We start from the raw sequence: 14,307 nt of genomic DNA, 5'->3' as shown, positions 1-14,307 counted from the left end.
TGTTGTGCTAAGTGTTGGGGATACAAAGGCCAGAATATGCCCACTTTCTGCTCCCAGGGAGCTGTCAGTCTATTGGGAAAAAAACAACTCTGAAATATACAAGAATAGTTCAAAATCACCAACATTGAGGGGGAATTGAAGAAGACTTCTTGTAGTAGATGGGATTTTAACTGAGCCTTGAAGAGAACCAGGGAAGCTAGGATGTGAAAAGGAAGAGAGGGAGTAATTCAGACCTAGGGGACAGGTAGTGAAAATGCTGAGGCAGCAGATGAAGTGGCGGGTTTGATGAACAGCAAGGAGACCAGAAAACCAGGGCAGAGTATGTAGAAGGGAGTAAAGTGGGAGAAGTCTGGAAGGGAGTAAGGCTGGTTATGGAAGGCTTGGAAGGCCAAGCAGAGGATGCTGCGTTTGACCCTGGAGGCAGTCAGGAATGACTTGAGTTTACTGAATAGACAAGTTAGCCAATAAGATCTGCCCATTACTAACAGAGGCCATTGTGTCCATCCACAGCTTAACCCTTCTCTCAGAGGAAAAGGGAATGTGGTTGTAGAGGGTTGGAACTCTGGAGATATTAACAAGGACAAGATATTAACTCGGTGGAATTGATGAGATAATGGTTCTGTAGTTCTGAGTGGTTGAGGAAGGGGTAGGAACTTTATGTAGTTCACCTCTGCCACTACTTCAGAAGGCATTCCTTTAGTGGAAAGGTTTTTGTCTTGTCTTGTTGCCTTTATTTACTATAGATTTGGGCATTTTCTTCTTTCTATTAGAAAAACTTCTGGGAAAATGAAGTAGGGTCCAACATCTTATGCATATTTTCAATGTATATGATCCAATTAATGATCAGGTATTGATTAGGATATTTTTAGTATTGGCTTGTGTATGTATGAAAATGCAATTAATAAAAAGAAGCTATCTCAAAATACTTGTCTCAAAAAAATTTCACTATACAAGTCATATTTTTATAGGTTTGACTTTTAGAGGTTAAAGTAATGCACAATAACTTAGTTTTAGAAATTGCTCTTAATGAATGCCTGCCATCTAGGGGAGGAGGTGGAGGGAAGGAGGGGAAAAATTCGGAACAGAAGGGAGTACAAGGGATAATGTTGTAAAAAATTACCTATGCATATGTACTGTTAAAAAATGTTATAATTATTAAATTAATTTAAAAAATAAAAAAAAAAAAAAAAGAAATTACTCTTAACTTTTCTAATTAGATGGAGTGGGAGCCACATCAGATGGGGTCAGCCATTCAGATTATGGCATGTAACAACTGGCAAATATGTAAACCTTGTGGATGACAAAAGCCTTCTACTCATGGATAAAGAGAAAGCTGATGTCAAATCAACAGCGTTTAGTGTCCAGTCTTCTAAGGTGGGGAATTTTTTTTTTTTTACGGTATTAATCATTCTGTTTCTCTTAACTCCACTTTTTTCACACTTTTTGGATTCCTGGGAGTCAGGGAATGTGTGTTGAAAGTAAATAGGCCTCTTGCTGTTAGCTGTTTAATGATGTCCCACTCTTTGTGAATCCATTATGGAGTTTTCTTGGCTAAGGTACTAGAATGGTTTACTATAATGTTCTGTCATCTCTAGATTGTAATCATTCTCTGGGGGCAGATCTCTTGGGGAGCTTCTGGAGCCAGCCTTAGTTTTAGTTTCAGTTCAATAATCCCAAAATGCAGCCAGGAGTTAAAGTCCAGATCTTTCAAAGTCTTGAATCTTCCAGTCAGAATGTCTCCAGCCAGCTTCAATCTCTAGCTCCCTCTGAATCCAAAGCCTCCAGCCAGCACGAAGGTAGACGTGGGAATGAATCAGACTCCGCCTCCAAGAGTGTGGGATTGTGGGTTTTCCAGAAGTCATTCCTAGTTGTGAATCTCCTGGAAGTCCATGAGCCGGCTTTTCCTTTAGACTTGTGAATCTGCTGGACTTGCAAATCCACTGAATCCTGGCTTCTGAATCTCCTCCAGCTTCCCATTGACTGACCCCAGACTCCCAGAGAGTGGGCTTTTATATCCTCCCTGAGAATGGGCTTGTGGGTACTCCCTGGGCTTGTGGGAGCTCCTTAAGAGTATGCTCTCTTAAAGGTATGAAGTCTGATGTGTGAATCAATGAGTGAGCTCCTTTAAAGGTATGAACTCAGTGTATAAGTACCTTATAAGTTGTAAGTACCTAACAGTTAGGGTAGGCACTTTATGTTAAAAACAACTGTTATATGATTAACATATATTGGATTACTTGCCATCTAGGGGAGGGGGAAAGAGAAAGGGAGGAAAATTTGGAACACAAGGTTTTGCAAGGATTAATGTTAAAAAAATTATTCATGCATGTATTTTGAAAATAAAAAGATTTAGTAAAAAAAACAAAAAACAAAAAAAGCAACTGTTATTCCATCTTGCTGATCCAGGACTAAAACCTTTTAAAGAATAAAACATATACTTATATATGTTTATACACATAAACATATATAAATGGTGCCATAAACATATGACTATGACTTGAAGGAAAAGTCACATAGTTAGTATCAGAATTGAGATATGATGCTTCCAAGCTCAACACTATATCCATCATGTCATATTGCTTCTATACATAAAAAGATAGTGTTGTTATTTGTTATTGTTGTCTTTTGTTCTATCTCTTAAAATTTGATGATTATTTTTCTTAATAGGAAAGATAGAAGAGGAGGCTAAATTCAATTCAGAGAAAACAGGGAAATTGACATATTTCATTTCTTTCAGATTGGAAGACAAAGTTTGAGAACATGAAGTTGACTCAAAATTTGGGCATATCTATGGAAAAATTACTCCTGGAAATACTGACAAAGGATGGTCCTCATGTCTCTAAGTTGGTAAAATATGGCTTGAAGTTAATGAGGCAGCAGATTGATGAGGAAAAACATTCTAGAATAGTAAAAAATCACCCAAACAAACATTCCCAGTGGACATGAATTTAATGATTTTGGACAAAGACTCAGTATAGAACTTTTTCCCTAAGAAGGAGCATCTCTAGGAAGGAGTTTCCATAAATGTTGTGCCCAGAGAAAGAACATTAACTTTATTCAGATCTAAGTCATGGTAATAGAATTGGCTTATAGAGGACATTTTCTAAATATAATAAATGTGGAAAATACTTCAGTTACAACTCAGATCTTGGTCTCCAGGCGGGAAAAAAATATTATCAGTGTATGGAATGTGAGAAGATATTCTTCAAGAGCAAAGAATTTATTCAACATCTGAGAATTCATTCAGGAGAGAAGCCTTATTTATATATGTAATGAATGTGGAAAATCCTTCAGAGGCCACACCTTGCTCGTCATCTGAGAACTCATACTGGAGAGAAACCTTACGAATGTAGTGAATGTGGGAAGGCTTTCTGCCAGAGTATCTCTCTTACTCAACATCAGAGAATTCATACTGGAAAGAAAACTTTTGAATGTAATGAATGTGGAAAAACTTTCTGTCAGAATACTAAACTTAACCAATGTCAGAAGATTCGAATTGCAGAAAATTCTTATGAATGTAATGAGTGTAGGAGAGCCTTTTGTCATAGCTCTGCCCTTTTTCAATTTCAAAGAATTCATGCTGGAGAGAAACTTCATGCATGTAATGAATATTCTGCTGGAGCACCCAACTCGATCTCAACATCAGAAAATTCATACTGGAGAGAAACCTCATGAATGTGAAGAATGTGAGAAGGCCTTCGGTCAGAGCACAGAACTAATTTAACATCAGAAATTTCATATTGCTAAGAAACCTCACGAGTGTAATGAAAGTGGGAAGGTCTTTTGATGGAGAATAGGTCTTCCTGAACATCAGAAAATTCATACTGGAGAGAAATCTTATAAATGTAATGAATGTGGGAAGGCCTTCTGCCAAAGGATACATCTTGTTCAGCGTCAGAGAAGATGAGAAGAAACCTGAATATAATAAAGGTAGGGTGGCCTTCCATTACACTCTATACTTTAGCTGACTACAGAAAATTCATACTGGAATGAAGGCTTATAAATAGCAGAAATATTTCCATCAGTAGTTATATTTAGCTGAAAAATTAGAGAATGCAAATTGAAGGGAAAACATGTAGATAAAGTCAATCCCTGTCTAATGTTTAGCAATTATTCCTAATCTTTTTTCTCTCTCTAGTTTGCAAGTAACTTTCTTTCCTCCCTCCCTCATTTCTCCCTCCTCCACTCATATATAACACAAATCTTAGACTATTGACTGAGAAAATTGTGGTCATCTTATAGGGAACTCATTCCTTCTGGTTCCATTCATCCAAAATTCTTAGAATCACCTTTTTTTTTTTTTTTCTTTTTACTATTCTAGAGGAATATGAGTTCCCTCACCTTACTAAAGGGAAATCCTCTGCTTGTTCCTGTGATTCTGTTCCTTTTTTATCGATATTAGAACCTTATTATCTCTTGTCTCATGCATCTTCAGTCTGTTCCTTTCTTCTTTTGGAGCCATTGCCCTGAGCTGTGGGCAGCTCCTCCCCCAAAAAGGCAGAGCTATCAGGTTGGGGCCCACAAGGCTGAGCTTGTACCTGTTGGTAGGTAGCTTGAGGGGCAGTTATTGCAGAACAGTAGGGCTGTAGCATATAGTCTCCAGGCTCCCAAAACAGTAGTACTAGAGGGGACACAGAGCATCTGTCATGTTCAGGAAGAGCAGGAGCAGGAGCTGCCCAGACTTTGGCAATGGAGGGAGTGGCAAAGTTTGGACGGTATTGGATAGGGGGAAAATATAAAAGTCCATGATTCTTCTCAGAAGTGAGTTGGATCAAGAAGGGAAGAGCTGGCTGCACTGAGCTGATTTGTTTCCCTAGAGCTGAAGGCCCTCATTACTTTTTGGAGAATTGGGTGCAGAGGGATGCTAGGGTGCACTCTGGAGATATACTCCTTATGGCAAAAATTTATTGGGCATTCACCATACTTGACAATATCATCATTAATAACAAATGTCTTCTAGCTTTTTGAATGCTCATTGTTGTAGTTTGGCCAGTAGAGTACAAGGGATCCCCAGTATTTCATGAGACTTTGGTAACATTCATTACCAAATTGGGAAGGAAAGGAAGAAGAGCCCCAGTAAGACTTTTTTAGTTGGAATAATCAAATGGGCCAGTACATCCAAGGGCTGAGCCAGGAGACTGATGAGAGACTTAAATGCCTGTTCTGACTATAGTCCTCTTCTCCATTGGAAAGTTTGCCTCCATGATATCTCACAAGATCAACACCTGCTACAACCATCCAAAAGTGATAGTGCTGCTTGCATTCTTCAGTGTGCGGACTATGCTGTGGGGGAAAATAACAGCAAAAAACGGGGAATTGTTAAGGGGCAGGTCAGTTCTCCGAGAGCCTCCACAGCTGTGGATCATAGCATCTGAGGAGTTGCGGGGCTGCCTTTGCTGACACGGGTGTTGCAGACTGGGAATGAGATAAATTGGAAGCAGAGGGAAGAGGGGAGAGGTCAGACAATGCAGTGGCCTCTCAATCTCCTTGTACCATCCTCTGACATGAGGAGATCCATTCTGCAGATCTGGGTTGGATCTCCAGCAGCCACTTTCAGGTGGTTTCCATGTATTCCAACAACTCCCGTGTATTCCAACACTGGGTAAGATTCTCAAAGTCCCTTTCCCACGAAGGGGCTTTTTAAAGCTGAGAACAAAGAAGGCACTACACTATGTATTCTCACTTGATGCATGACTCTGAGATGAAGTAGCCTTCCGGTGCAGGGTGCTCCATCTCAAGGAACCCACCAAGGAGAATATTTGTTCGTTCTTTTAGGGGGACTGTATTTACTCAGGAAACTGGCTGGATTTTTAAGCAAATAGGTCAGCATATAGGTCAAACATAGGTCAACAATAAAGGAATTTATTAATCAATGCACGGGGAGAGTGCTTCCTTTGCTTCCTGGCATTCTGTCAGGTACTGCAAGCATGTTCTCAGCAAAATGTTACCTAACAGACATGGCTGAGACTCACTGGGATTCTTTACAATGTGAATAGAATTCCCTTTGAAAAAGATTTCATCTGGAGAATACCATTGGATTTGTAGTGAAGTATAGCACTATAAGTGGCTTGTGGACCTACTGTACTCTGATTCTTTTTTTTTTTTTTTTTTTTTTTTTTTCTCTGAGGCTGGGGTTAAGTGACTTGCCCAGGGTCACACAGCTAGGAAGTGTGAAGTGTCTGAGATCAGATTTGAACTCGGGTCCTCCTGAATTCAGGGCTGGTGCTCTATCCACTGTGCCCCCTAGCTGCCCCATGTGCTGTGATTCTTTCAAGTGTATTCTGTCTCCTTTCATATCTGGTACTTAAAAAGTACCATTTTCCTCAGCGATTTTTAGTGTGGGTTATTTCAATCTATTTGATTACAAGAATTCTTAGCTCTGACTTCATGAGGACATGTTCATTGGGTTAACATGTTAACCCCCAAAAAATTGTTATCAGAAGCCTTGTGGCAATTAATAATGTAATACAGAGATGACAGTACAGTAATACCTCAGCACTTTGATACTGGACAAATTTTGGTGAAGAAAAATGTTTCAGCATTTGACACTTGTCTTGGTTGAGCAGTAGGAGTGTGAGGTTGTCCAGGTTACTTCCCAGCACCCACAGCCATTGCCCTGAGCTGTGGGCAGCTCCTCCCCAAAAAAGGCGGGGCTACCAAGTTGAGGCGCACATGGCTGAGCTTGTACCTGTTGATAGGTAGCTTGAGGGGCAGTTACTGCTGAAGAGTAGGGCGGTAGAATATAGTCTCCAAACTCCCAAAACAGTAGTACTAGAAGGGACACGGAGCATCTGTCATGTTCAGGAAGAGCAGGAGCAGGAGCTGCCCAGACTTTGGCAATGGAGGGGATGGCAAAGTTTGGACGATGTTGGGTAGGGGGAGAATATAAAAGTCCATGATTCTTCTCAGAAGTGAGTTGGATCAAGAAGGGAAGAGCTGGCTGCACTGAGCTGATTTGTTTCCCTACAGCTGAAGGTCCTCTACTTTTTGGAGAATTGGGAGCACACTGGAGATATACTCCTTATGGCAAAAATTTATTGGGCATTCATTATTTTCACCGCCGGTTATGCCTTCTGGAATCAATTAACAATGATGACCATATCAACCTGCCATCTGGGGGAAGGGGTGGGGGAGGGGGGGAAGAAGGGGAAAAGTTGGGACAAAAGGTTTTGCAATTGTCAATGCTGAAAAAGTACCCATGCATATATCTTGTAAATAAAACATTATAAAAAATAAACATAATAATAATAAAAAAAAAAACAATGATGACCAAGGTATCACTGTACTTCTTGAGTTGGAAGGGATCTCAAATATCACTAGTCCAATCACACTCTCTCCATTTTACAGATTGAGGGAACTGGTGAGTTGTCTAAGGTCATCTAGTCAATTAGTGGCAGAGCAAGAATTTGAACCCAGGTCCGGTGATAACAAATTCAGTAATCTTGCCATTGTAGCCTGCTGATTGGACTCTATTGTCTGATAGCTAATATAATGGAGAATCAAGGGTTTGGACTGGGTGAGAAAATGGACCTAAAAGCTAACTTTATTGAAGTTGGTTAGTCAAACATGAAGCATCTATTATGTGTCCTCCACTCTGCTAAGAACTGGAGACAAATATGGGGGGGGGGGGAAAGAAAGGCAGTCCCTTTACAATCTAATGGAGAAAGACAACACAAAACAAAGCTAAAAAGCAAAAAGAGGAGTGTTAGGGGCCGGGACCGTTCACAGGAAACCTCAACAGTGACTGCCTCTTCCAGCTTCCCCGACCCGATGGGGCTTTGGACGTCTCCGGCCTTCCTCGTGGAGACGGGAGGAGGGAATCACCAGACAGAGAGCCGAGGTGGATAGAACACAGTGATGTTTATTGGAGTTACAAGTCAGCAGTGTCTCTCCGAGCTGCTCTCTCTTTTATAGCCCATTTATCTTTTTTTGCATATTTCCCCGTTAGAGTTTGGACTCCTCCCTGATTCCTCCCCGAAGGTGAGCCAGTTCTCACTGTGCCTCCCCTGCACCCACCCAGATCCTACCTCAGCAGTTGCCACAGCGACAGATCAGGATTCCGGCGGGTCCTGACACAAAGGCGTCTCAACTCTCCCCCAGGAGGTTCAGGTCCAGAGCCTCTTACAGAGGAGGAAGAGGGGAGGGTGGGAAAGGAAGGCACAGGGACATGATGACGAAATCCAAAGGGGTGAAAGATAGGAAATGAAAAGATGACTGGACTGGACACCTTCTTAAGTGAAAGTGAAGGCTTTTGGAGGAACTATCCATTCTACCTAGAATCAGATGGGTCCCAGAGGCAGAGGACAGTAATGAGGCTGTTGTGATCTTTCATGATGATAAGCTTCCTGGGGGATCCAAAAGGATCCAAATGGAATCTAAAGGAGTGAAGTTAGTTGGGAAAAGAAAAGAATTTTCTTTTGGGAGTTGGAAAAAGCCAAAGATTTCATTTAGACAGCTCTCATCTGAATGGTTCGTTCTCTCTGTTAACCTATTCTCTTCCTTTCTCTATTTATAGAATAATGTTTGCAGCATTTTACCAGATGGTATCTGGGTAAGGAAACAAAAGTTATTCTAATTGATTCTAGCAACATGTCATTTGTTGTTTCTGCAAGTTGCTTAAGGTAGCATAGGAAAGAAGGAAGCATAACATCGTGGGATATCGAATCTGGAAGTTTCCTTACAGAGCTAGAAATTAAATGCAACTGTGACAGCCCTAAGGACAGAGAAATTCAGGTCTGGATCTTAGAATACAGAACACAGAAGGTTAAAGATATAGTGGAAGGACCTTAGAGGTCATCTTACATCCAAGCCTTTCATTGTATAGAAAAGGAAATTAGCCCACAGGATCATCTAAGTCTTTGCAGTTACATAAATAATTAACCCTCTCTTAAATCTCATTACTAGAGTTACAACCACTCTAATTCCTTCTCTAAGACTCTCCAGCTACAACCAAGCTGTCTAGGAACTAGATAGATCCAAGCCAACACCAAGATATTATCTATAAGGGATCATATTTCAATAAAGCTGTTAGATAATTGAGATTTTTTTCAGTGGGTCAGATTTTCTTTTTACCATCAGTTTCTTGTTTTGAGGTAAAGAGTATCTTATGAAATCAGTAGTCACTGACCAAGACTTCTAGAAAATCCATGGGAAGATTTGCTCATCCCTTGGAAGATGAAATTTTAATCTCTCTTCTGGAGGGGAAGAAATTCTGCTACAGTCACATGGTTCATTAAATCACATGCAGTCAAGGCTTTCCACAGGAACCCTATTGCAGAGTTCACTAAAGAATGCTGGTCAAGGAAAAAGAAGTTAATGCTCACTAAAGCTGTGTGCAGTTTGAGTAGGAAATGTGGCCTGATTTGAGGAGCTCTGGGAAGCTTCCTTGCTCAGAAATATCACCTCCACTGGGCTGATCCCTGAAATCCCATCATTTGTGTCTCAGTGATTGCCTTCTCTGTTAAAATATAAACCTTCAGTGGTAAGAGATGCCATTAAGCTCTTATACCCGACTGAATTAATATACTTGTTAGATCATCTCCCTAGCAGGAGGACTGGGAAACATGATCTAGAACAAACCTAAATAGGCAAGTCACCCTCTACTGAAAAAGGAAGACTGGGGGCTCCTGAAGGCCATGGCTTTCAGGCTTTTCTAAGGGATCCCCTGTGCTGATATTCAAGAATCAAGACCCAGAGGAAAGGGAGGCAACTTTAAATAGGATATGAGAATAATAAAATTTATTATCCCAATTTTACCAGTGAGGAAACTGAGGTAGACAGTTATTGACTTGTCCAAGGTCATACAACTAGTAAGTATCTGAGGCTCGGGTCCTCCTGACTCTAAGTGCAGTCTTCTATCCATTGCACCACTGAGCTCTCTCAAAAACTGGAATATCTAAGATGAAGCCAAAACACAACTCACCTTATCTGAATTAGAATTCCTAGGGGCTTTCATTGTTTTTGTACCATCGGGGCCTGGTACATATTAGATGCATAATATAAAGCATGTCTATTAGATTGAATTGGATTGGCTGTCCAAGAACACTCAAATGACTTTTTCCCATTGTAAAAATGCAAGTCTCTATATCCTGCTGCTTTTCATTTTGCTTCAAACATTTTACAATTTTCATTCATTTGGCCTCAGATTATCCATATGCACATTCATTCCCCTAGCTGTGTTCTGCCCCCTTGTTCTGCCCCCCCCCCCCATCAAACAGTCATGAAACAGAGCCCAGTGTCTCTATCTATGAAAGAATGGGAGGCTATGGGAGGTTAGTTGGTAGCAGAGTAGCATTTGGATTTGCACAAAGAAAGCACAGCAGAAAATGTCCTTGGCTGGGAGGGAGGAGCTATTGATTCTGTTTTTCTTCAAGGTCTCCTCTGATGTGTCCACCTATTTCTTGAAGGTCCAACTTGGGCCCCTTCTACTCGTCTAGTTAATAGAGTACCTAGGTCTTCCAACAGCAACTCTGACCCACCGAGGGAGCTTCTGTGTTAAAGAGCCCAAGAGGATTATGGTAGGCAGAGGGCAGAAAAGCTTATGTCCTTCCATATCTTCCCTCATGGTGGCCTCCTGTCTTGAGGATGAATTCCTCTGCACTTGTTTATGGGAAATGCAATAATGTAAAGTATTTTCAGGATATGGCAAATTCAATGGGCATGCTCATAGACAGTGAGGAGGTCAGCCCTGAGGAGGGAAAAGAGCCTGAAGCTTCATGTCAGGAGCTCCAGACTCCGGTTCTGACTCTTCTTCAAGCTACCTCAGTTTCTTCCTATGGCAATGGCTATGGGAACAAATGAGACTGAGGGCAGCCTAGAGAAGACCTAGACGCTCCTGAAGACACCAGCCTGCTCTGGATCAGCAGTGGTCTCATTTCAGAACTAGGGACAGCTCCAAGGCTCCATGCACTGGGCAAGTTAGCTTCAAGAACTCTCTCACAGTAATAGACAGTTTTATCAGAATTTGCCAAAGTAATTGCAATTTGGCAAGGGCTTGACAGTTGAAAGAAGTCTCAGGGAATCATCTAGTACAACCTCCAAATTTTACAGATGAGTAAGTTGAGGTCTAGAGATGTGTAGAAATGATATGAAAAAGTCATACAGGTAATAGGCAGCAGATCCAGGTTCAAAGCAAAGTATGTGACTACACATACAAGGATCTTTCCACATCACTGAAAACACATGCAGCGTATATCTCAATGCAGTTTTAAGCTATAAGGAAAAGAGAGCCTGGAATACAATATCCCTTTTTTTTTTTTTTAATTAAAGATTTTTATTTTCAAAACATATGCATAGATAACTTTCAATATTCACCTCTGCAAAACTGTGTTCCACATTTCCCCCTCCTTTCCCCTCACTCCTTGTCCTAGACAGCAAGCAATACAATATGTTAAACATGTACATTCTTCTGTGTTTCCACAATTATCATGCTGCACAAGAAAAATGAGCTCAAAAAGAAAAAAAAATGAGAAAAACAAAATGCAAGCAAACAATAACAAAAAAGTAAAAATGCTATCGATTTTGTAGTTACCCTCAGTTCCCACAGTTCTCTCTTTGGGTGCAGATGGCTCTCTCAAGTACAAGATCACTGGAACTGGCCTGAATCACCTCATTGTTGAAAAGAGTCACCTTCATCAGAATCCATCAGCATATAATCTTGCTGTCACTGTGTACAATATTCTGGTTCTATTCATTTCACTTAGCATCAGTTCATGTAAGTCTCTCCAGACTTCTCTAAAATTATCCTGCTGGTCTATTCTGGAACAATAATATAGAATATAATATTCCAAAAGGCAGAAGATAAAGACTTATAACCAAGAATAACTTGTGTGGCAAAATAATAGAAAATAATCATAGTGGGAGAGATAAAGATAGTGGGTATTTAAATGAGGTACTTTATAGATAAAGATAAGATAAAGATTAGATAGATAAAGATAAAGGTACTTTAAGCTTTCCTAATAAAAAGGCCAGAACTGATTAAAATCTTTGAAATGCAGTCAGTATTAAGTGCTTGTACCAAGTGCTAAGATTCAAAGAAAGGCAAATCTGAAAAGACCAAAATCCAGTCTCCACTTTCAAAGACATTGTAGTCTAATGCAAGAAAGCAAGAATTAGGAGAAAACAAAAAGGCAAATTGTTGATGCTGTTGGTCTGGCTATACATGATCCCATGGACTTTGGCCATGGGGATTTCTTGGAAAGCATAAGAAAGGCCGGGGGTAGATGGCTCAGTAGATTGAATACTAGCCCTGACTGAATTCAGGAGGACCTGAGATTGAAACTGGCCTCAGATTAACTTAATTTAACACTTAGTTGTGTGATCCTGGGCAAGTCATTTAACCCCAACTAATAACTGCCTCATCAAAAACAAATAAATAAGAAATGCTGAGTGCCTGGGAATAGTCCTACTTCTTTTTTTTTTTTTTTTTTAAATCTTGAACTGGGGAGGGAAAAAAAGAAATATACTAGGGAAGAAAGGAGAAAAGGGAAAGAACATATTTCACATAACATTAGTATATTATATGAAGATTCTATAAACATGAAAGTGGGAGAACAGGCATCCCATGAACCTCATTTTTATCTTAACTGGACAACAATGGACATGCATGCTGGAACTCTGTCTTCCCAGAAACCAGCCGGAGTCGGGGATAATCAAATCTTTATTCTCGGTCTCTAGAGGTCAGCGTTAGCGGATTAGATCTAGTAATCCCCACACCACCCTCCTCTCTCCATTGCCTCGAGAGAGAATGCCTCAATTTCCTCCTCCTATCCCCCCCCTCACTCCCCCCTCTTTGTCCCACCAATCAAGTCAGCACAGAACAGCTGGGGAGCATCACCTTCTGACAAGTTAATAGGGAACCGTCCAATTGGCATTTAGTCTCATGTGCTCCTAATCCAAGTGCGTTGCTCAGTTCTAGCCCTTTACACACGCACATGTATGGGAGTCGACACACACACTAAACACTCTTACCAGAGAAAATGGAGAGAAGGGAGTAGAAGAGGAAGGGAAGAGTTAATGAGGGAGTAATGATAATTTCTTTACAATCCCCAGTATCAGAGAGTGTGATGTGAAGGGGAGATTAAAAGGAAAGGCAGAAAGATTGAAAGAAAGATTAGGGAATTTGAAGGGGAAAAGTAGATCATTAGTATTAGGAACACTCATATTCACCTTCTTTTCAAAGGTGTGTGTGTGAGAGTGAGAGAGTGTGTGTGTGTGTGAGTGTGTGTGTGTATGTGAGTGTGTGTGTGTGTGTGAGTGTGTGAGTGAGTGTGTGTGTGTGTATGTGAGTGTGTGTGTGTGTGTGTGCTCGCGCGTGTGTGTGTTGTGCACATATACCTAGATCTAGCTACATAGATATAGACGTACAACCATAACTATGAATGGGATAAATTCAAAAAGCACAATAGTTTGTTGTGAAGGGGAGATGAAAGGAAAGGCAGAAAGACTGAAAGAAAGATTAGGGAATGAGAAGAGGAAAAGTAGATCTCTGGTTTTAGGAACACTTATGTTCATCATTTTGCAAAGATGTGTGTGTGTGTATAGTGCACTTATATCTAGATACAGATCTGTAGCTATCGACATCCAAGCATAACTATGGATGGGACAGATTCAAATAGCATTATTATTATTATTATTATTATTATTATTATTTTTAAACCTATTGGTTTAAAAAATAGAACCCCAAAATATGTTGTCTATATGGTTCCAGCGAGGGGCCAGTGGAGGCAGGGGCAGGCCCGGAGGCTCCGGAGTCCGCACTTCCCTGCTGGGACCCCGGCGTTTCCTCAAATGTAAAAGGCGCTGGAGAAGGGGATGGCCAACATGTCAGCAGAGGAAACCCCGAGCAGACACGAGTGGAAAATGTCCCAGCGACAATCACAGGTGTCAGTCAACGCTAAAGGGGGTTTTCCACATTGACAAGCGGATGCTTCAAAGGCCTCGTGCTTATGGGACCACGGACAGTGCCTGGGGTTTGCTGACTTCTCCCTGGGGGTGACACGCTATGGGAAGCTTCATTAAACAGTGCGAGCGCTAAGGAGGGGCGCGGATCTCGGGGGCTTCCTGGAGGAGGCAGTCCTTGAGCGCAGCTTCGAAGGATGACAGCGCCACTGAGTGAAGGGCGCGCATTCCGGGAACAGTAGGGGAGGGACTTGCAAGGACTCCCAGGGACCCGCTGGAAACACGCTCGGGGGGCGCTCGAGGCCTCCGTGTGGCCGCGTGGGCCCGGCCTCGCGTGATGGGAACAGATTGTCTCGGGGCCATCTCGGGGTTCCCAACCCGAAGACCTGACACGGGACTCCCCGGAGC

At 41.4% G+C, this 14,307-nt stretch overlaps 1 protein-coding gene across 1 annotated transcript in view; it reads left to right on the top strand.

Annotated features, from left to right (window-relative positions):
• Nucleotides 1-7,125, top strand: part of LOC141557238 (KRAB domain-containing protein 4-like) — a 28,013-nt gene extending 20,888 nt beyond the window's left edge. Inside the window, exons 5-6 of the mRNA XM_074292658.1 lie at nucleotides 1,218-1,374; nucleotides 2,738-7,125. Coding sequence (XP_074148759.1) covers nucleotides 1,218-1,270 — 53 coding nt within the window. The 3' untranslated portion in view covers nucleotides 1,271-1,374; nucleotides 2,738-7,125. The remainder of the gene's footprint in view (nucleotides 1-1,217; nucleotides 1,375-2,737) is intronic.
• Nucleotides 7,126-14,307: the final 7,182 nt, after the last annotated feature.

This window comes from Sminthopsis crassicaudata, chromosome 1, assembly GCF_048593235.1.
Source record: "Sminthopsis crassicaudata isolate SCR6 chromosome 1, ASM4859323v1, whole genome shotgun sequence".
NCBI lineage: Eukaryota > Metazoa > Chordata > Mammalia > Dasyuromorphia > Dasyuridae > Sminthopsis > Sminthopsis crassicaudata.
The sequence above is the reverse complement of the archived record's forward strand: the minus strand, read 5'-3'. Positions and strand labels throughout refer to the sequence as shown.